Source organism: Sinohyriopsis cumingii, chromosome 11 (assembly GCF_028554795.1).
Source record: "Sinohyriopsis cumingii isolate HCF-2022 chromosome 11, ASM2855479v2, whole genome shotgun sequence".
NCBI classification, from domain to species: domain Eukaryota; kingdom Metazoa; phylum Mollusca; class Bivalvia; order Unionida; family Unionidae; genus Sinohyriopsis; species Sinohyriopsis cumingii.
Window position 1 is genome coordinate 34,412,892 of NC_142971.1, and position 25,241 is coordinate 34,438,132.

The 25,241-nt window shown below is 35.4% G+C and overlaps 1 protein-coding gene across 1 annotated transcript; it reads right to left on the reverse strand.

The window, feature by feature from the left end:
* Positions 1-592: 592 nt before the first annotated feature.
* LOC149787899 (uncharacterized) lies at positions 593-20,201 on the reverse strand. The gene is made up of 12 exons (XM_089974149.1): positions 19,871-20,201; positions 18,340-18,478; positions 13,923-13,991; positions 13,137-13,456; positions 12,356-12,490; positions 11,409-11,609; positions 10,529-10,641; positions 8,818-9,049; positions 7,939-8,155; positions 6,855-7,560; positions 5,842-6,124; positions 593-4,736 (listed from the first exon to the last, which is right to left on the reverse strand). The coding sequence occupies exons 1-12, from the start codon at positions 20,066-20,068 to the stop codon at positions 4,323-4,325; spliced, it is 3,027 nt and encodes a 1,008-aa protein (XP_089830275.1). The 5' UTR covers positions 20,069-20,201; the 3' UTR covers positions 593-4,322.
* Between the last annotated feature and the right edge of the window lie 5,040 nt (positions 20,202-25,241).

Sequence of the window (25,241 nt, forward strand, 5' to 3'; positions counted from 1 at the left end):
ACGTCCCCTAAATTAACAGTACTATGAAGGATTTTAAGGAGGCAATTCTTTCCATACATTTAATTTATCAAAACAATAATCGTAACCAAAATTAGACAGCCTATACTTGTTGGAAAACATCGATTAAGACGCATAATTCAAAATGCTATAGTCTGATATGACTTCAATACTCAAGGCAATATGGTACGTATGTATCAGTAGAGAGCTTTATAGCAAGACTTCACTGTACCCTTATATACAAATTACATCGTACAAGACTTCACTGTTTCCTTATATACAAATTACATCGTACAAGACTTCACTGTTCCCTTAATACAAATTGCATCGTACAAGACTTCACTGTTCCCTTAATACAAATTGCATCGTACAAGACTTCACTGTTCCCTTATATACAAATTGCATCGTACAAGACTTCACTGTTCCCTTAATACAAATTGCATCGTACAAGACTTCACTGTTCCCTTAATACAAATTACATCGTACAAGACTCCACTGTTCCCTTATATACAAATTGCATCGTACAAGACTTCACTGTTCCCTTATATCCAAATTACATTCTACAAACGTTTTACCTTCACACAAGACATACAAGTTAGAGACACGAAAAACTTTATTTACAATAGTAGTCATGACAACCTAAAAATTCTTTATCGCTTTATGTATGTAAGAGACATTTTACAATCATAATGTAAAACACGTATGACAGAGTTTAAACAAGAATGCATACGCAGCATATTTAAACACAAACAAGAGAACATAAACATGCTAATAATATTACCATGACAACCGACATAAAATTGCATTATATACGTGGTACAAATGACAGAGGAGTCAACATATTTTCCCCCAAAAAGGAAACGTATACACAAGATCAGCAAAACACGGTATTCATCCAGAATACAAAGATTATCTGGACCAAGGACTGACGAAATAGTTTATTAATTGTTCAGCGCAAAAATATAAAAATCAAAGTGCAAAGACATTAAAAGTATATAAAAAAAATCTGGATACAACGTGTACAGGTGATTAAAAGCATTTTTTCATGAGGAAAGATAATTTTCTGTATCAGCTTCGAATTTATATCTGTGTACAAAATGCCTTTCAACTTTTTCATTAAAGTTTACAATTCCTCCAGTTAATAAATTTAAAAACAGCATCTTGGTATTTCACTAACCGATAGATAGTCACTGCAGATATGGTACAGGATAGTATATTTTTATACATCAGCGTGCGGAACCATAACCAAATGGCTAGATAGATTACACACACACACACACACACACACACACACACACACACACACACACATGTGTGTGTGTGATAAATCAATAGCCTTGTATAAACTACTATAATAGTCAGTTTAATACAGAAAACCAAAAGCCCACTAAAAAAAAACAGATTAAATAACTGCCCAACAGAATAACCAATGATTCCGAGCACAGTTAGATGCACCATCAATTTTGTAGTATGGTTTTTTTTCTTTTCTTCTTCTTATAACAATAAAGACAGCCAAAATATAGATGCTGACAAATTATATGACCATTTCGTATTGTTAAGTTAATGTAGGCATATGAAAAGAATAGTAAAGAATGCTTTCCGAATGACAATATACGATTTATCTAAGTTGGAGTCTGTTTGTTCGAAAGAGGTATTTCCTTGTTTTTTCCAAGCCAACATACATGACTTTTTACCAAGTTCACTGGCAGCATTGGAAAATAGAATAAGAATTAGATGTATTGATGAGCTACATAAACTGGCATCGCCTTTCATGCCTTTAATCCAAAGTACAAGGTCTATGGTTTACCAGCCCCAAGCAAAAACTCTTCCAAAAATGTTGACAAGTAAAGATGTTGCATCATAATACTTGTCTACAGACGTGAAGATGAAAAGTCGCGGATACAGAATTTACTTACTAGAACAGTTTCATGTCCCGTTAGTGGAAAGAAAATGTCACGCGCCAGCGGAGATATCAGAATACATGAGCCAAACAAATGCTAGCTGATCTTCCATGACAGCAAATTTTTAAGTAAATTATATTTCTCCGAGAATACCTACCAGATCACATTAACATTGGGGGATATACGCCTGCTACTTCCAGAATCCAGACTTACTAAAAAGGTGAAACATCGTTTTTTTCCCCTCCTCTATCGCAGATAGACAAAGGGCAGTAACTCTTGCACATTACATCCCCTGCCGCCACTTGGTGTCGATAGTTTTTAGCTTAGCGATATACCAACAAGGATGCTTTCATGGCGGCGTTGTTGCTTGTGATTTTAAGTAATGCATCTGGTAAGTATTATCCGAGAAAGGTAATTTACTTAAAAGTGGCTTTCTCCTTCAAATACTTTCACCGATTACGTGAGCGTTAGGAGAAAATGTAATAGGAGGAGAGAATGAGCACCCAACATATACTTCTGGTATCCTTTTTCAAGAGCAGCGGCTGGATTCCCCATGCGAACGATAACCCGTTCTCATAATCTCGTAAGCAACACAGCTAGGGTTACGTTATATGTGACCCTGATATCCGGTTAAGAAGATGATTATTGAAATCTTCTTTCGGACAAATTTTCCCTGGCGAATCCAGCGAAGCTAACAGACTGTGTTGACTTTTAATTGGATCTAGTAGCCATTTTGGGCCGATGCCACATGACCCACCAGATTCAGAACGTGTCTCTGTGAGGCTAAATCGCTGAGATAAAACTGGAGGTTTAATTTGCATGACAGCTAGCAGCTTTTATTATGTCTCAGGTAAAAACGTTATGTTCGACCACGAGGCGCGCAAAGATTGCTATGATTTCATGAGTTGAAATCTTCTTCAGGCGACTCTGATCTTTCGAGACCTCCGAATACTCCGAGCGTACAACCCATTCAGCCACAAATGTAGGACGAGGGATTCCATGGACAGGGATTTTGGACAAGTCAGATCAAAATTGCTTAAAGGTTCGAGAAATCTTTAGCATGTCCAATATCGTGTCTTTCATGATGCCAGACTGTGTCAGATATCATGGGGTGGTAGGATTTGATGCTTATAGGGGCCAACTTTTCTCCTCATCAAACTAGAGTTAAATGTCGGTCATTTTAGGGATTTAGACACTCAAAAGGATGTTGTTATTGACTTTGCACCAGTCCGTAAAAACCCGCTACTTTCCTTCAATCAAGGCTGATCCATGATTAAGTACCTATCAGTTCTAACCGTAGACTAGCGCTAATTATACAACAACTCTACGGCCAACTGGTGTTAGGTTTTCGCGCCTCGTTTGACTGGTAGAAAATTAAGCAGAAACACTCATTTACTTGAGAGAAAAAACCCCACAGTTTCTGTAAGGCATGGTACCACTCGTTTTAGCTCTGTTGGGTTTGTATTTGTATGGCAAAACTGTAAAATTATTTACCTGAGATACACTGTCTTCGCGATGACAATACTACCATTGACAGTTGATATTTGCAGAACTTGATTAAAGCTTCCTAACACTTTGACAAATGCGCAGCTAAAAGATAGAAACGTATCCCTTAGGATTGGTTTAGTTTCATATAGTAGAGCATATCAACACAATTAGGCTATTTAGTACTGAGGCAACTGCAGCAAAGTACACTGCTGAAGAGACATTATCGTAGCTAACACATGTTGGTGCGATTCAAAGCAACATCCGTTAAGTTCGGCACGGTCACCACTGTCCCACCGCGACTTTTCTATCCTTTACGAATCACAATAAAAAAAAACAACAACATTGTATTGACATAGGTAAAAATTCATGATAATTATTTCCAAATGCCTCATTTCAATGCGGAATTAACTTGTTACCGCTCTCTACGATAATATTCTCATCACTGAACAAGGAATAGTAGCAATATATGTCTATCAATTTAACTGATTCCAGAATAACAACTGACGTGAAGTAGGTAATAAATACTAAATCTCTACCAAATGTCTGCAAGGTAAGTAAGAAATGGCTCCGTAAGTCTTAATAAGTCTTAAAAATAGCCCATTGTTCCATCAGTCTAATTATTATGCAATGAATATAGACTTGATGCGTCGACGGATCGTGGTCTGTGCAGCTTGCAGCTGGACTGGACTTACTAGCGAGTATAGACGGTACATGCAATGATTATGTAATACATATACAGTATGCTAAAACCTTTTTCTGAACGGGAATACATCATCGAAAACTTTAACACATGTTTTAATATACTGTTGCCAACATAATCTTTTAAATGTAATGGAAATGAAACGTGAAGATAATATTGAATACATGTAAAACGGAAAACAACATGGCCCAATCCATGTGCTAAATTTGAACAACCCATGCTCTTCTCTCGCCATTCTATGCCTTCCTCTTACTGGGATTGTTTGTGAGGAAATTTTCAAAGAACTTGCAGTGCTCCATTGCTTCGGGTCTGTTCTTTGAGGTAAAATCCCAGGACTTGGTAATTATTCTTGCCCATTCTTCTGGCAGTTTTTCCTTCATGGTCAAACGTGGTCGGAGCCCTTGCTTGACCTCCTGTTCGATTGAGTAACATATTTTGGGTCCAATTTCATCCGCAACATCTATACCATACCACATTTCCCAAAGGATGATGGCAAGACTATATATATCAGCCTTGTGATCGTATTTATGAGTTTCTAGAAGTACCTCTGGTGCCATGTATGCTGGGGTTCCAACCTTTGATATTGCAATATCTCTGACTCGTTTTGCCATACCGACATCGGCTAGCTTAACCACATCTCCTTCGGTGAGCTGAAATTAATAATAATAATAATAATAATAATTTTCAAGCTATGCATATATAGGGAGCTATCTACCTGTTTTGTGAAAGATAGACAGAAAAAAATGATATTAAAGAAAACGTATTATCATATATATTCGCTTGTACGTCGGGTACAACAACTGCAAACAACATAAACCCGGATCTGACGTCGAATAATGCGCCAACAGACCAGAGTCTATGCTATCATTCTGCTGATTATTCCTACAAATACTGCATGCACCATCATGTAGATCTGCCATCGTATTATGCAATTGCAGATCTGAGCCTGTGCAGTTTGTAGTTGCATAAGACATATAAGTGAGCACTTTCGGTACAATAAATCTTTCATGCTGGATAGGTTATGGATGACAAGACTGAACTGTAAATTTATGGATGACAAGACTGAACTGTAAATTCATGGATGACAAGACTGAACTGTAAATTTATGGATGACAAGACTGAACTGTAAATTCATGGATGACAAGACTGAACTGTAAATTCATGGATGACAAGACTGAACTGTAAATTTATGGATGACAAGACTAAACTGTAAATTTTTGTCTATATTTTATTTTCAATTATAATATCAGCAAATGAGTGAAAATTAAAAATCTTTTTGGCAGTGCAATAATTACAAACATCAATGAAATAATATCGTAAATTGTAACAGTCTATTTCTTAATCAATCAATCAGTCAATCAATTAATTAATCAATCAATCATGAACAAATTAGACGAACCAACTAGTTGATGACTTTGGAGTATATCTTGAGTTCGCTCTCCGATTGTATGACAAGAACAGTGTTAAGCTAGGGAGAATAAATGATCGATCGCTATGCGTTCCTGGTGATTTGTACGGCATTTTTTTATGAGGTACGAACCAGGGTAATACAAAAATATAATTATGAAATTAAAAGTATTTAAATTGGTAATAGAAGTATACAGAAAACTGTATAGGGGTCTGGTAAGCTTTCACTGCAGGCATGTTTATGAGATCGTTCACACAATTCATTTGTATGACATTCAATGAATATCTCACTGACATTTTGGACGAAGTTGAATATAATTCAGTGTAGTAACTAGTTTTTTTTCTTACCAGAACATTTTCCGTCTTCAGATCACGATGCACATATCCTCTACTGTGTATGTAGTGAAGACCTTGACACAGTTGAAGCGCATAATTCGCCATCCATCGCATGGATTCTAACTGTTCTGATGAACCAGGTCGCGTTTTACTGGGATTATTCACTTCCGGGCCAATGATCTTCTCTTTTAAAGAGCTACTGCACAGTTCCAAAACCATCACCCAGTGCACATTGCGGTCTTTCTTCTTCCAGCACGCTCCATAGTAGCGTATTATATTTTTGTGATCGAGATCCCTACAAATGATAGATATTTAGGTTAGCAAACATATGGCTAATATATCAAGGATGGAAATGCCAAGAAGCAAATATCTGCGTTTTATTCCCATCTAACAGACTTTAATTATTAAACTTATTTTTATGGTTTTACCAACTGCTTCCAAAAAGCAGGGCATTATTACAAATGTTCTCAAGTTTTCTTGAAGAAAGAATTCTTACAACACCGTATTATTCTTCAGATTTCTGGAAACAATGAGGTATTATATAATATCACACACACACACACACACACACACACACACACACACACACACATATATATATATCCCGTGTGGAACATTGACATGTCTATCTCCTCCGTAAATATTTATATTGATAACATTCTTCTTTGCTGAATGCTTTACTACAATTATTATTATGACAATTATTCCTAATATCTACGTTGCCTCTAACTGTGTGTTTGAAATTTTATATTTGTAGGTAATGAGAGAAAGATTCGGCTTCGACAAGTATTGGAATCAGATGTTTGAAATATTTCACTAAAAATCAATAATATAAGTTCTAAAACAAATAAGCGCTGTTAATCCTCATAAACCGTCACGATTGTGTGTGTAACCGTCGAATTTTGCAGGAGATGCACAATCTATCTCCTGGTACATATGGAATATTTAAGTATCATAAATGGTTTTCCAAACAAAAGAAGGAAACAAAATTATTCTAAAAGAGGATCCATTGTAAATTACTATACCTATGACATCTATCTTCCATGAGAGTCTCACTGACATTTCGGACGCTTAGAGGATCCCTGCCAACTTTCAGGGCAACATTCACTATGGAGCCGTTTATGTTTACACTTCCAGCTTGGACATCAGCATATGAGCCTGACCCAAGCATCGAAGAAGAAAACTCTACCTCTCCTTCTTCGAAATCAAACTTCATGATGTTATTTACAAAAAATATATCCAACGAACCCTCCAGGTTAATGAAACCTTTCATCAGTCCTAAAATGTCTTCGTTTGTTGGAGCATTATCTTCTAGCTGACGATGCAACGTGCTAATCAATTCCCTGTCGGCTTTGATAAATGCTGGTATTACGGCAGCAACTTTGTCCAAACCTTTCAAAAACCTTTTGAAGAAAACCATTAGCTTTTTCTTTAAGTCTGAGCTTTGAAAAATATTTCGCACATACAGATGTGTAGCTTCTTTCATGAGGTCTACTGGAGACATATTTTTGTATTCTCGGAAAAGAGCTCTCACATCCCTAGCCTTTGAAATGTTGAAGGATCCCGCGCAGCTCACGGCAGATCCAAGAGTGTCAATAGGATTTTCATCTTTATCTTTCTTGCCTTTCTTCTTTGTCTTTTTGTCTCCTTTTTTCTTTCCAGCTTGAACAAAAACACTCTTGACTGGGAGCATCCTACTTCCCGTCTCTTCATCGTTATCTCCAAGAAGACCTTGATAAAAATGACAATTACAAGTGTCATATCTGATCGATGACAGATTTTCTTTAATAAAGGACGTAAAAGGTGATTAAAAATCGTGAATCCCGTCTAGCTGGAGTCAGCTAATAATAATCGTTCTAGAAGAACATTGTGATATGAGAGAGTATTTTCGTTCCCCGAGAACTAAAACTGACATTTTATGGCCATGTGTTTTTCACCTTCATAAACATAAGTATACAACCACAGATAAAATTAAAAAAAAGAAATCAACCAAACAAACAAAATACAACAATCAATGTCCAGCAAAATAAATTAAAAAAGAAGAAGAAGAAAAGAAAAAAATTGTTATACCCGACATTGATTTAGGATTGGATCCAGTAATAAGCATACCTTGTAACTCTGCTATCTGGTTTTCCATGAGGTAAAAATCTTTCTTGAAGACATCTATTATCTGCTCTTTGATGCTGTTTATGATGCCAAAATGTTTCTGCCAATTGTCAATGGCTAAAGCAACCCTTTCTGACAGTTTCTCGTCTGCCTCTTTGGCCAGGGCCTTCCAATTTGCGCCTTTGGGACAATCATGCGGGCTCCAATCCATAAGACGTTTCTTAAAGTGTCAATTAATAAATTTATTAATTGAATACTGTAATTAAAATCATCTATCAATCAATAAATCAATATCAATGAATCGAATATTAACGTTCCAATTTTGATATTTCTTGCCGTTAGGTTTTACGTACTGTGCTGAGAAGGCTGATCGTGAATTCCATTTGCCACCCACCCACCGCAAAAAAACCCAACGCACTGAGCAAAAAATAGCTGTAACATTTTTTCAGAGTTATTCACAGTAGTAAATTAGTGTTGTCAATTAGCCAAAGCGGAAGGAAAGTGAAGGTCTTACTCATTCATTGTGAAAATAAGCATTGTGAAAGTCAAATAAACCTGGAATGGATGACGTTATTGTATAGAGCCAAGACTTGATCCACCAGAATAGCTGTTTGTAATAAGAAAGAGATGTTACTTTCTTCATCATGCAACAACAACAAAAAATATAGTGTCTTAATAAAATAATTACTTATTTTGTGTGACGTGGATGGCCATTCAACTTTATTCTAAATCTTGGTCTCTTTAATTGGTCATTACTTATGTTTTTGGTGCTTTATATTCTTTCCCTAATAATTTTGATCTGCGTCTGCGACGCACAACTCTCTGTTTTGTGAGTCAGTTTGCGGCTAATATTAAGAAAGCAGACAAATCAATAAAGACTACCTGGACCTCCAATGATCTCAGTGCCTCCAGTATCGCCTTATGTATACTATCAACCTCCTTTTCCAGACCATTCCTCATTTTTCTAATTCTTTGTTCAGCATCATTTTCCAATGTCTGCATTTGTTTCTTGATCATATCCAGATCTTCCTTGTTCCTAACCTTGGTCTGCTCAGCCACTAGACGAGACATTTTCAGGGAGTAGATTGATCTCTTCACGACAGCAGAAAGCCAGCTGTATGAAAACAAAAATCATATACATGTAGATTCTTCCCATGATTCGTATCAAACGAGACTTTCGCTCAGTTGAAATAAAGATATAACGTCTAAACTATTGCACATACACATATTATTATTATTATTTTTTAAAATAAGGTTTTACGCGCTCGAGAAAATATTGTATTGATGTAGTTTTTACTAAACCGCTGTTAAAATAATTTGTATCCTTATTTCAATGCATAGTTTGACAGCAGCGAAAACCAAAAATTCCTTTCTTAATGTCTGCTAAAATTGAAATCGTTTACAGTGTACGAACAGATTAGATACATAACACGATTGCAAAGTAGTTTTGTGTTAAATGATTGGACGCTATTATTAAAAGTGACATGGAAACTAAACGATTAAAGATACAAGAGGTTTATGGATTAGCATAATCTGTTGCGTTATAATTCATCGTTTCCATTGGAAACGTCCGGGTCTATGCCAAAGTCAAATATTTGCTTTCTATGTTTCACATCTTTAACAAGATTCTGCGCTCCTTTATGTATCAATGCCCAGAACAAAGTAGTTCCGAAACGGATTTCAACCATTTCGACGAAATGTTCTCTTTGTGAGAAATCCTATCCGTGGTGAACTGATATTTCACTGCCGATGGAATTTCTTAGCCGTGGAAATCTATTTACCGTCAACAATGAAATAAAAAGTCATCTTTACGATTGTTTTCGGAAGACATACTTTTTCTACCCCAAAAGATCAGTAGACGAGTTATAGCTAGACGCAGGCACTTATATTTACTGCAAATTGACAGAAAAATGGTATATCAAACGTGAGATCTCACGAGAAAATAATTCTTTCAGATCTAACAGTGATAGGGCTATATGCATCTTGAAAATAATGTGTACATTAATATCGTGGCTATAAAGTCTTACTTTCCTATTGTATTAAACGTGACTACCTATTCTACAAAGAAACGTACTATTAAGCATGAATGAGTACGATTTAGAAAGGCTTTTCATATCCTGTTTCCATATTTTGAAGACAAAACCACAAGTAGTCTTCTAAAGCAAAATTCCATTCCGTTTAACAACAAAAGTTTGATGATCACTCAGAATATACACTCGTCTGAGACCACCCAGAATATACACTAGCCCGAGACCACCCAGAATAAACTCATCTGAGACCACCCAGAATATACACTAGCCCGAGACCACCCATAATATACACTCGTCTGAGACCACATGTGATCAATTTTAGAACATACAATTATAGAGATGAAGACTGGATGTGAAAGTTTTAAATCCGAAGATTCTCATCCCCACCCGTGTACGTTGCTTGCATTCCACGTTAAAATTCAACTGTTAAAAATAAATTAGAATCAGATAGCAAATAGCAAGTAGAACAACACTCACGAATGCAGAAATCATTCTAACAAAACATTAATTCTTCTAAACGAAATGAACTTCTTATTTCATAGTACATAACATTTTTCACCTACTTATAGTGACTATACAGTCTATATCTCAAGCTGTCTGGTAAGAAACGTCCCAGTCCTTCCAAAAGTTTCCTTGAAAGCGATGTGTGTGCTCCATGCTGAGCGGCTTCACTGGCCTTAAAAAGACAAATTGCAATATGCCATTATACTCGATCTCTATGCTGCAAAGTCTACAACAGTGGAGGACCAGTCTTGTTAAGTCTTTATCAAACATAGTTGATCATTTTGTATAATAGCTATAAGCTTCTACCATCAAAGTACATGTACGTACATAATTAGTGATTTCTCATTGTCATATGCTGTTTTTCCTTCAAATTCCTTTCAACTGCATGAAACTCATGTTATGTCATTATAAGATGACTTTCTTCATATTTTGTTCTAAATTTAACTAATAAAAATAAATCTTCTTCCAAATAATCCCAGTACCAGTTACAGAACAATATCTGGTGTATGTGTAATTCTGTACAGCTTGTGACACATGGCCCGTGCTTTTTGTACAAAGACGTTATCTCAAACAACATTTTGCACATAATGTTCTAATTCTGTCTGATTTTTAGAGCCATAATGATTACTTGCATCAGTTTCCATCATCGTCATCATCATCATCTTCCTCTTCTTTCCTTGATGTTTTATCATATTCAAGTTTTTTCTTTTCTTCCTCAACAAGGTAGAAACGGTGTGCATGAGACATCAAAATATGCATGCTGTATGCGTCAAAGATCGATTACGCTGTTTATCAAACAATACCAGTACTAAAATGAAAGTCGAACACGAAACCTTTCATAATATTTTTATGATTTTTCTGAAAACTTAACCAGGTTTTCTAATTCCTAAAAAAAACCCGATGATTGCATACCAAACTTGAACCACCTTTAGCTCTCACCTTTTTCACGGACATATAATAAATTTGTTTATCTGTCAGACCGGGGTAGATGGTTGACAGTTTCTTCCATATATCAGTCTGAATGACCGTTTGTTCTTTTTCCTGGAGTTGATCCCACTTGTTCGCAACAAATATGGAAGCCTCTGGATTGAACCCTTCCTCTCCTGCTGAATTTATCACCGTTCTCAGGAAATCAGGAAGCTATATACAATTATTGAAAGTTTTAGTTATGATGGTATAAACAGCTATTGTTTCCTTTTAATTTCTTTATATTATTATTTTAAATCTATATTTTGTTGATGTTCATTTAAGCTAATTGCACAGTGTCAATACTTTCTGGCGTTTTTTTGTGTATTTACTATCACCAGTTGAAATTTAAGTTTAAATAAAAGTTTTTTTTTACGACATTCAATACATTTCAAATGTTTTTCTGTTGTACTGATTACAACTGTAATTACTGAAGTCACTGTGTCACACACACACACACACACACACACACACACACACACACATATATATATATATATACGCACACACACACATACATAAGTTTCAAATGTTTTCATGTGTGGTTTTCGGATGCTTAGTAATGTCGGGCCACATTATCAGGCTTTGACATCGAATGTTAAGCAGAAGTACGCGCTGAGGGCAAACAACGTAAAATGTTGATTTACGAACTACTGATTGCATCTGGGCTTTAATTAATCGTTGCAAAGTGCGAAGCCAGACGAAAATGTTGTGTGATATTTAAAATGATTCGAACACGGATACAATGGTAACCCCCGAGAGCAGTTCTTCAACAATTTCAAGCACAAAAATAATTCTTGAACAATTTTTGAATATTCAGGTCTACTGGCTTGTATGTTTGCATAAAATAACTTATTCGAATTCGGAAAATTAGCACACGAATAAGGGTAGGAAACAATCCAGATATAACACGTCCTTACCCTTCCCTTCGTTATAGCACCAGTTGACGTCATCACATAGATGAAACCAAACGATTTCTTCAGGTACTTAGCAATATACTTGGACAGCTGTCCAGCTCCTCCAATACCAGGTGTGTCAACAATAACAATGCCCTCCTGAAAAAGCGAGATCTTCTAGACAAGCGAAGGTTATTAGACTTATAGTCATTGTTTACAAAGCTTCTGAAATATACTTTTGTTTGTTCTACTGGATACTGCTAATGAGAAAAAGAATTTTAATACTAACCCTGATAAATCAGACTCTTCTAAACCATCTATACTGTGCATCAAAACAAAGAAAACTTCCTACAAGCTGATGGAGAATTCGAAAGGAGGTTATGAAGGTGTATGGATAAGAAACTCTACCCACAGAAGCTGATAATTTTACTGAGTTTTTTAAATGTGGAGAATGAAAGAGAAAATGGAAACAAACAGTGAAATATATACACATTTAAATAAATTAATACAGGAGTAAAATTACAGAGCGAAGACGGTGGAGGAAGAATGAGAAGTTTTGAGTAGGAGTAAACAAAATTAGAAATCTCAATTATAATTATGCACCCAAGTTGTAAAGCATAAATTATTCGAAATATCAACTTTTTTCTGAGTCACATTCATGCCCAAAATACCGACTGTTACTCATACAAAAAACCAAACAATTTTTATATAAAATGCAAAGATAAAGATAGAAGTTGACAATACTTTTTAAATAATGAATTGATTGCGTGTGTTAATTGAATTTATATTTAACTCTCAAAATTACCTCCAACACATCACAGGGCCACGTAATTTGCACATGTTTGTATGGGGACTCGTTGTATTCGTCGACCTCTTGTAGGATGCTTTTTAGAGCTGAAATGCCTTTTCCGTCGCGGTCACCCAAGTCCAATATTAACGGTTGTCTCCTGTGCACAATCCCGCTATCACTCTGTTCACTGTGGAAATGAACGATCGCTGTTTTCTGCCCACTGGTATCTGTACGTATCTCGCACGTTGTGGCTGTGCACGGGATCGGTGCCGTGGGAAGTAAGTCAAAACCGAGAATTAAGTTTATGAGGCTACTTTTGCCAGCTCCTGTATCACCTGTTAATAATAATAATAATAATAGGGCTGACATCTATGACAACTCAAATGAGAAAGCAGGAACCCGACGATGATGATGATTATGATGAAGGTGACAATTATGACCTCAATAAAAATTACGAAGGAAAAGGGGGAAACTAATGAAGAGCTACAAAAAAAAATCACTTATTAAAGCCTTATTCACATTAGGAGAGGTAAATAAACTGACAAAACATTATCACGTCATATGTACGGAGCGGTTTTCAGCATGTTATGTGAGAATGAACGAAATCCGAATAATACATTTGGTGAAGGCCGCCACTGGTCATTACAAGGAAACGTGCACAATATCAGCCCTTGAAATAGCATGTACTTATTCATTTCCTCCATTTCGAGTAGTTGGGTATTTGGATTTAATCAGTTCAAATCTATGTGATTAATTAATCATATTTAATATAGTTCCTAAGCATTCTGGGTAATCGATTACCTGCAACCAATATGGTACACTCATTCTTCTGAAGATCTTCTAACCTTTCCTTGAATTCTCTCTCAATATCTTCAAATAAGAAAATGGCATATGATATATAAAGCAAGTATAAAATGTAAATATTCAGTATAGTACTTTATATATATATATATATATATATATATATATATATAGACACACACACATATTGACGATTCGTTTTCATACGCCAAATTCAGTGTATATATTGTGTCTGTATACATTTTTATAAGATATAATTTTAACATGATGAACTGCAATTTATTATATATTTCATAATGAGATATTGAGATATATCTATGGGAGAAAATTTATACGTACAATGGCGAGTTGTTAATGATGAAACTTACATTGTTATTCGATATTCGATACAATGTGACACACATACAATATCATACACCGTATACACTCTACAACAAGCGGATATATTGTCAGGAAAAAAACTCTTGATTAAGTACAGTAATAAACTGTTTTAAATAGTGATTTTAACTTTCAACGTAAAATACTCATAACGATAAGTGTAATAGCAAAGCTTGCCAAGTAAACAATTTACGTTTGAATGATAAATAATTATATGTACTATTTTATTAAAAGGTCGCTGTCCGGAACTTCTTTTCATCCATGTAATAATGCATCCGTTAATAGCAATGATACTAAGGGGAGAAACAAGTCCAAACAAATCGACGGTCTGAGGCTTACAAGTAATACAGTAAATAAGCAGACTATGACAATTTATGTTTATTCAGAAGAAATGAGGAAGTGCTTTATTCGGGAAGTATAAAAGTTTTGTATTTTCGCTCGTGGTTTCGCCATTTGAGAAAATACAACGTGTCCCATTTCACGAGTTAAACACTTACTTAAATCTACTAAAGAATATTTATCTTCTATATATCTTATTGTAAAAGAGCATATGTGTGAATATATGTGTGCAAGTCTGAATTAGGTATATTTTAATTAATAATCATTGATGCATAAAGTATGTTTGGTGGGCAGTCCTTAAGAATGTCTATTCTTGTTTCAAGGACATTTATTTCAAAGGAATATTAGGGTTATGACAGAAGAAATTAATGAAACAACTGTGTTAAATAAAGGAAATAGATGTATTAAATGGTAAATTTAACCATCAAAACGGAATATTCAGCTTGCGACTCCTACAGCAATTTTCCGGTAACAAGGATGAAGATTGTTTATTTATGCTGCTCCACACAATGTCATTGTGTGTATATGCACTTGTCGCCGATGAATTAATTATCATTCATGTCTTTTTTAATTAGGGTTTTATTGTACTTTAAATGTACGAATCTTGAATGGGATTTTAAGTATAATTATGAAAACATTAAATATAATGCCAAAAGATCAGTCTTAACGATTTCGGCGGCCCTTGGCACAGTGAAAGATAGGGTTGCAAAGGAATGGGCCATTTAGCATACAGAAAGAATACATACAAAGTAAATATGCGACAAAAATTAGGGAGCTCCGGTGGCCTAGTGGCAAGAGCGTCCGCCGCAAATGCGGGAGGTCGCGGGTTAGAACCATTTCTGAGTCATGCCAAAGATTTTACAAAAATGGTCCTAACAATTGCCTCGCTTGGCGCTCAGCATTACGAGGTTAGTGTTAGGACTGGTAGGCCTGGTGTCAGGATAATGTGACTGAGTGGGACATCATGATAATGTCTGCGGCATAATGCCTCTATGCTAGACGTCACTATAAACTGCCCCACTACAGACATCGTAGCGATATGACTAAAAATTGTTAAGCTACGTTAAAAAATGCAAATCACACACACTCACACGCGACAAAAATTAGTCTTAGTTCTTTTAATTATATATTTATTTATTACAATACAAAATGATATGTAGTTACTTTTGCAAACACTTATCTTGTTCTGCGAACTGCAAAGTCGCATACTCGTCATAGACCATGAATTCAACATTGACTGTAACATACAAGTGCGTAGCTACTTTTTATTGGCTTTAGTTTTTAAAATTGTCTTTCACCACTGCAGTTTGTTACCATCATTGACGAAAAGATTCGCTAAGTATTTTCAGTGCTGCGGATTTAATATTTATCTTGGAATAAAATCTGGAAATATACATTAGTTGTACTTCTTCTGAAACGTAATTCTTTAAATGCTGGCGCTCAGAAAACTATTCCTCTTTCACCAGGTCAGTGCAGCAGTGTGAAGAAAGATTCAGGTAGTGCCGCACAATTTAAAAAATCACCTTGTATTTCATTAAAAAAATCTTGCCTATTGGTTAAATTATTCATCGATGATTGGAACGAATATTTCGGCTTTGAACCTTTGGCTTCTTTGAAAAGCCGTTTCACTTTGAGCCCCAATGTCTCAGCTGTAATCGGCATAAGCAGTGCAACACCTTGAAATAGGATTACGCTGCCACTTATTTCAATACATGCATGGGCGACGGGAGAGGGGCAGTTCCCCTCACCATCTGGATTTTCAAAATTCCCATTAAGAAGTTCATGCAGACACTCATGAGTCCATATGCGTAAAACTCCAGGTATATTAATGGAAACAGAAGTTCGTGCTATTAGGCAAACAAATCAACACATAGGTCAAGAATAAGGAAATTACACTGCTCGCCTCGTGAATGTGCCTTACGACAGCACTTTTATTTCTTACTCATCTAGGCATTTGCCGCTGGTGATTGAAGGATTCACGGTACTAATTCAGTTCCTATAGTAAACCTATGCAAACACCATGATATTCAAAATTCAATACCATACATTTTTGAGTGCTCATGATCAAACCTATATTTATCAGTACAGATTAAACCTGGAAGTCAGCTTCTGTGTGGAGGAAAGGATATGAGATACGGCATTTTCTGGACCCGCGTATGTTTGAAACATATACTTTCAATTCCGCACCCAAGAGTCAGTTGCTAATTTTAGTAATGAGTGTTCCAAACTCAAGACTGTTAAAGGACTGAAATTCCATTAATACAACAATGTCTCTATTTTTGTCACTTACAATTAGGATAAGCTCTCAAAAGATTCTTTTTCCTAAAACATAACTTACTATTATTAATCAATCCTGGTCAGCCAAACCCATATATACTCTATTTTATGTACACCCATTTCCAGGTTGGTTCCCATTTTTCCATACCATTAGGTCTCACTGGATAGTTTCGTATTTTGACACCCCTCTAATTTTTAAGGTAAAAGCATGAACCTAATTATTACAAGCATAGCATTTATAAATTCACACATAAGCTAAATATATAAGGTGGTTTAGATTTACTTTGAGTTAGGCTTGAAAATAGATTGGCTTGTTGGTGACTGCCTGTCACAGTTAGATGAGCATTGGAGATCAAATGCGTAACTTGGGCTGCAAATGAGCTGTCGACTTGGCTTACGTATTTACGTGTCTGCTACAGAGGTAAATATCTAAAAATCTAGATGGTTGAGGGGTGATGAAAGGTATGCTAATTTGTTATAGTACTAGTGAACTTTATTCATGCATAAGGCACATACTGATTCTTTTAGCTTCCTTGTCACAGGAAAATATTCAAAATAGCTATTTCTTGTCAAAAATGAATGTAAAATTTAGGGGTTGGTGGCAGTGTTGGTTCAGTATAAAAACCACCAGTTGCATCAGGAATTTACTTGATTACTGCAGTCTAAATTTCACATGTATGCTTTCTACAAAAATAATTAGTTTGTTTTTATTTGTATCTTCAGTGTAAAATTATTCTCATTTTTCTGTAATTGGTCATTGTTGGATGAAAATTCACCAGATAAACTGTTCAGTGAGACCTTAGTACTCTGTTTCCTGAAAATAACTATATGACAAGGGAGGTAACTCTAAATTAAAAACGCTATCTTCAACAAAAACATTAGTTACAACAAGAATATTGGCTGGAACCTACTTTGATCTTTGTAACGAGAGTTGACTGTATTACGTGACCAGAGCCGTCAGGTGCAAGATTTTCGCAGAATAAGTATAATTATTAAAATAGGGTCAGTGATCCGAAGGTAGCAACAAAAATATCAGTTTCAAATAGGATAATACGGTTTACTGTCAAAATTACGTAAATATAAATTTTGTCCGAAAACATTATCCAATATCACTGCAGTTGAAAAATTTGTATGTTTGCAAACTCGTGGACATTTTCAAAGGAAACCAAGAACAATATCATATCGTTAATGTATCGCAAGAAACCTGCCAAGATTCGTGGTTCAGGGGGAGATTTGGTAACGTAAGGACGGACGGAAAGACAGGGTGTCACAATATCCTAGCTCACGACATAAGAGTAGGAATAAACAATGACCTGTATGAGTGCTTGTTTGGCAATATATGACTCTTCATTTATTTTAGGTTTCTCTCTCAAATGACAACAGGATAAAGATATTCTGAGTGGAAGTACTTCTTGCATTTTACCTGGGAAAACTTCATTGAGGCTATTTTGATAAATTCTGGGAAGTTTACGAAAGTGTGAATAAATTTCTCCATATTTCTCCGTCAACTTTTTTCTATTGTCCCTGTATCTGGCAACCGCTTCTTTCAGATCATACGAATTCTGAAAGATGTAAAGAATGTATGCTGTGATCGAGTCCAACAACTTCTTTCTGACTTGTAGTAAACGCCAGCAAAAAAAAAATAAATTTTTTTAGAAAGGAATATAAATCATATGAGTTCTTTGTACTGGAAAATGCATTTTAAGAGCTTTGAATAAACATGAAACGTTAAGATTTGTAAATGATTTTAGCCTAGTAGGAAAGTGCTATGTAGTTAAAAGTATGTGAGATGGATGCATCTTAATAACATAATGAATTATGTGTGTCCGTGAGTGTACGTGCGTCCGTGTGTGTGTGCATGTGTGTGTGTGTTTGTGAAGTATGGACAGTGCATTTAGTAAGCAGAGGGAAAAGTCCGGATTTTAGTTATATTTCTCTCTCTCTTCTTTTGTTTCCAAAGATAATGAAAAATTAGACTTCCAAATACATGCATGGCTTTTGTTTTATGAAAGAAATGAAGGTTAATACATGATTGATAACCGCGAATGCTTGATAATTATATTTTATTTGTAGAACTGTAGTAAAATAAATTTTTTGTCGTCACATAGCCGAAACCCAAAACCTTCTACTTGTTTAATTAATTAACTATCATTTATTTATTGTGTCGGACTTGCTGCAGCTGTTGCCATAGACGTAAATACAGAACATGGCTCTGTTTTCTTTTAAGCAAAATAAACCAAAATTAGGAAGGAAAACATTGACCACTAATGACTGCTTTGCGTCAAACAAAGCTGACGTTTCGCCAAGAAGCATATATATATATATATATATATATATATATATATATATATATATATATATATATATAAAATTTAACCTTTAGTATTGTATCATATGCCAGGATACAAAAATGTATCATATTTACGGGGTACAAAAGTTAAAGTAAAACTCAGTAGAGACATAGATACAGTTTATAGCATTAGAGACAGAGACATGTTTTGAACACATATTAATCAGCCATACATGTTATAGATACTATCCAACATGCATTTAGTTTACACCCATTCAACAGACGACGATATTTACTGTACATTTCCCCGTTGATGAAATGCGTAAATCGTTCGATTACACTTCCTTGTTACTGTTTACTTAAAACTGAATGCATCGTCTTGATTACACGGATGGTCGCGATGAATGACAATAAATTCGGTTCGGATCAAAGGTGCGTGGAAAGCTTACTGTTCAGATACTTACTCCTTATCAAAGACATATTCGGACAAAAAATTCCACAGAAACTTGAATCATATAATGAACATTTAGATACCACTTTGATCCACTATTTATAATATTACGACATTCTGTGGCAAATAGTTCTTAATTTTATTTCTCTAGACGCTTGCTTGTTGGAGCTATACAAGTACTACGAGAGAGAGAGAGAGAGAGAGAGAGAGAACCTTTTCTACTGGATCTTTTTCTGACTGGACCCTTTTCAGAAAGTCGGGATCTTTCTTCTTGTAGAATTCTATAAGACGATTGTGTCCATCCTGAGCATTGTGCAGACCGGACCTATCAATGTGATTTTCTTTCAACTCTTTAAAAACACGATTAAGATCCCAATCTAAAATCTCTTCAACACAGGGCATATTGGCCATACAGATTATGGTTGCTATTCCATGTGTATAATCTCAATTAGTAGATGTCGATTTATTTGAGTTCTTCCCTTTGGTACACGTGCTCATCTGATTGGGTTGTTGGATTGTACTTCCTAGTTCATGTGGCTCTGTTCGGTTTGTTTGTTAATGAATGCAGTAGTTTTGAATTACAAGGACTGCATATGACTAGCCTTACCACGACTAGGATTATAGAGACATGTATATCATAAGGTTTACAACTAGTTACAAAGCAGTCTAAAGGTTAATAATAAAAAGAATTGAATGAAACTCAAACACCGTTAAATGTATTTTAGTTCCCTATTCTTTTCTTTCCTTATGCTAAAGACGATCTCTTTCGACCATACCGCCTTATGCTATACGTGTCACGTGCAATATCATTCAGTGAATTCACAATATATTAGTCATTCTGGGTGGTAGTAGTAGTAGTTGTTGTTGTTGTAGGGTTTACGCCATTTTGCAGCACAAGATAGGCTATACATGGAGGCCAGTATAAATGGTGGAGGTAGAACCCAGGAAAACCCCGGAATGAACCACCGACCCACGAGAATTTACTGGCAAGCTTTCACACATGCCCACATTGGCCGAACATGAGACTCGAACCCACGCAGAGAGAGGTGAGACGGCAATGATCCTTAACGGTGAGTGTTTTAGACCACTCGGCCACTAAACCCCGTGGTTTGTAGTCTAAACACGTCAATTCGACCTTTTGTAGATGATTTAAATAAATAAAATGAAGAAAAAGTTTTGAATGCTACCCGCTACACAGTAAACCATATAAAATGTGGGCATTGACAGCACATATGGAACATGGCTTTGACAGCCTGTTCGAGATTTTACAATTGCCATAGATCGCCATTTTTCCAATTTATTATAAAATGTGTGTGTGTGTGTGTGATTTGTATTTTGAACGTAGCTTTAACAATGTTTCAGTCATATCGCTACAATGACTGCAGTGTAGCAGTTTATAGTGATGTCTAGCACTGGGGTATCAGTTTTAAGACATGTATCATGAAAAGTCCCACCCAGTCACAGTATCCTGACACCTGGATGACCCGTCCTAACACTAACCTCTTCATGCTGAGCGCCAAGTGAGGCATCTGTAAGTACCATTTTTGTAAGTCTTTGGTATGACTCGACCGAGGTTCGAACCCGCGACCTCCCGCATCCGAGGCGGATGTTTTAACCACTAGGCCACCAGAGCGGTCTATCATAAAGGGAATAATAATTAAACAATTGGTTTGTGACTCAGCAAAACCAGATTCTGATTGCCAATGAAAAACCTCGAAAGGACAGCACACCTACTATATAAAAGAAGCAGGATGAAATCACATAAACATACTATCTAACATCGATCTTTTGGTAGCATCCATCTCCAGTTTTGGATTACTATATAAGGCTTACTTTTTATTATCATGCAACATCCACTTTTCGGATACTATATATATATATATCCAACACCCCACATATATTATCCAAAACGCCTTATATAGTGTCTAAAAACCTCACAGCTACTATATGACGTGTAATGTACATTTAGTTTGCAGTGTTTGATAGTTTAAAAAAATGAATTTCATTATTTGAAATGGATAATTGTTTTTTGGACTTGATCCTGTCCAAAATGAACTTCATTTTCTCCGTGAACTGCATCATTGATTTTGGTTTCGTAAACTACATGTTTATTTCAATCTGAGTCTAGAACTTTCGAAATTCTCTACTAATTGATGTGTCTTCCTGTTGTTTACTACCTTTTAACCATAACTAAGATTTTATCTTGTAAACACGGAACCTTTCAGTAGGAAATTCTCCATTAGGTAATAGTTTGCTTTTTGTTTTAAATTGTTGTGACCTGAGATCAAGTAGAGGACGATGATCTTGTTTTTCTAGAAATTAGTTACTCATGTTATACGATCTTGAGGCAGAATAATTGTTTCGTACATTATTTCAATGGGCAGAAATGTATTTATTCAAATTATCGATTCACTGAAAATACAATGTGCTCATCTAAAATCATATTCTTAGTTATAGAGACTTGGATTTAGAATGAAATTTCGAATCTGGATATGTTCATGGATTGTATTACTGTGATCCAAAACAATATACTGTGGGCACATCACCACGACACAGGCCACCACGGTCACATCAACAATTCCAGCGTTGGATTTATTTTACAATACCACTAAATTTCGTTCAGAACATTAATCATCAGGACTTAAATGATATGCTTATATAGGATTTATTTCGAAAGTAGGCTCTCTTCGTAGTCTTCACTTTTGTATTCTCGGATAATATATTAATTACAAAATTTTACAAGACGTGATGGTTCTCACTCTTTTCTGTTACTTATTTTAAGACAATATAGTCGTAATATAAAATTGGACTCGAATTTCTCTAAAATATTTCAGAAAACTTTGTTTTTGAAATTTAATTTAAACTTGTTTGGAATTTTCTTAGTCCAATATCTGGTTGACATTAGCATTTTGGATAAAGGTCCTTTGGATATGAATGTGAGGGAAAGGAAAAGGAAGAATGAAAACTTTAATTTAGATTAAAGGAATTTGAGGTGGCAAGTGAAATGCACATCTCCACTTTGCAAACAAATTTAAGTTTTGATGTTACCAAAAATATTGGGTTAGTACCCCCTTTTAAAGAAAAATAAGTAGATAAACATTTTCCCTATTTTTGAAACAAAATTGCTGAATTTTCAAATGGCCAAGATAGGATTGGAATTTGTTAGTACAAAGTGCACTTTTGACATTTGCACTTCCCTGATAGTAGAACAAAGTGCTGATTATGATCTGGTTAAGGAATGTACCTAGTTTAGGAACTATAAAAAAGAAGCTGGACAAACCAATGTCGAATTTGCAAGAGAAAATGAGCAATCATTTGATAGGTGGTTCCTATTAAGGAATGTTGGTCAAGACTACGAAAATCTCAGACAACTCATAGCTGACAACCCAGACATCTCAGACAACTCATAGCTGACAACTCAGACAACTCATAGCTGACAACTCAGACATCTCAGACAACTCATAGCTGAAAAGCTCAAGTACTGCGTCCATAGTGTCGTTAAGACTTACCTTGATGTGCATAAGGTCGAAACGTTAGAAAATGCTTCTCGTACAGGAGACGAGTATTCCTTAGCTCATAAAGTTTATTTGTAATTACTGTATGTCTTCCACTCAACAGTCTTATGGTAAAAAACTTTTTCAGTCTAATACAAGGACTTTTAAATCTCAATGTGGTACAACGTTTTAAAAATCAGGTTTCTGAAAAGATTGATTAGAAGTCCTCAACTCTTACTATGTTCACCTATTGCAAAAAGAAAGTGCACTTTATCTCTGATTGCTACGAATTGAAAAATAAGCAGCATAATCAAGACAGACCTATTCCAACTGCTCTTATTTCTAAGATTCAAGGTCACGGTCATGAATTACATTTCCTGGGTCAAACAAACCCTAGTCTGATTTTATAATCGAGAACTATGAACCATTTATGTCGAAGGGTTCTATTCAGAGTGTTTTATTATCAGGTTCTTTGCCTTATCTGAGAAGCCTTCTTTTAATGATAGTGTTCTTATTCAAGGAGTGAAGTGCAGCTTTGATAATGACCCTCTAACACTGTGTAAGTCTTGTGTAAATCTTGATCAGACTTAGTCTTAGGACCCGTGACAATCGGAATAGTGCAGTCTTGATACATCGAGGGTATTCGTTTACTACTAGGCAATGACCTAGCTGGAGATAAGGTTGCGACTAATTCATTGTAAATGACAAGCCTTGTTTGGATCAGAAAGTCGATCCTATTGAAAACGAAATCCCTGATTTATACCCAGCTTGTGCAGTTACTAGTGCTATGGCAATAAAGCTCTTAAGAATAATATTGATCAGGAAAATATTGCTTCAGTGAACACGTGAATTGGTCAGGCTTTTGATGGGGTCATATTTGCTCCTTGTTGAGACTAATTAAAAGGTATTAGTCATTGTGATTCTCTGTAAGCTACTCATTCTCTTTATTCTAATCAGGATAACAAATGAAAATCAGTTCTCATTTAAGAGGAAAAAGATCACGAGATGTCCACTTTGTTTTGGAGGGTTATGAGAAAAACTGAATCCACAGAAGTACCTGATTCGTATTTTGTTACAAATGGGTTCATTATGAGAAAATGAAGACCAGCTTAGGTACCTGCTGGTGACTATTGGTCAGTGAGCTATCAAACTGTAGTTACAAATTGGGTATGGTTGGATACTATCGGGAATGTTCCAATTTTATTAGTCTGAAAAATGACGGGGCGGGGGTGGGGGTGGGGGCTTTTGATAAGTTAAAGGCCATACTTAAAAGTGCACCAGTTCTTGTACCTTGAGCTCCAAATTTCAGTCAATCATTTAAAATGTCTGTTGATGCAAGTGATATTGGAGTTGGTACAGTATCGATTCACGAAGACAAACAGGGTGTAGATAATCCAGTTTTTGTATTTTTCTAAGAAATTAAGGAAGCATCAGAGAAAATATTCTACAATCGAGGAGTGCTTGATTTTTATATTGGCTTTGCAACACTTTAAAGCGTATATTAATTCAGCCCCTTATTCGATTATTGTATTTAGTTATCACAACCCTCTTATTTTCATTGGCAAGATGAAAAACAAAAAACAAAGATTTTTAAGGTGGAGTTTGATGTTGCAGCAGGACATTATTTACATCAAGTACGTCAAGGGGAACAGACAATCTAAAAGCAGATGTACTTTCACATGTATAGAAATATTATATTGTTTCATGTATACTTAGTCTTCCATAAGATTTGATCTTATGTAAATTTTATCACATGTACATTTGACTAATATTTAAAGGAAATCTTTATTGCATACATCTTTCTTTTCCTTTATGAGAGGAAGTGTTGTGCATATTTAAGTTGCATTATTTTGTAATTTTTTGAAATTACTTTTCATATTGGATGATTATGTTTTGGACTGGACCTTGTCCAAAATCAAGTTCATTTTCTACCTGACCTGAATAGTTGACTATTTTATTATTCTATAAACAATTAATCAATAGTAATATTTTCTCTATGAGCATGAGTTTAATATTAGGATCATCATTAATAAAAGTAAAAGTAAACATATCTTAAACCTATATATGCTAAAGGTCAAGGACAAATCTGA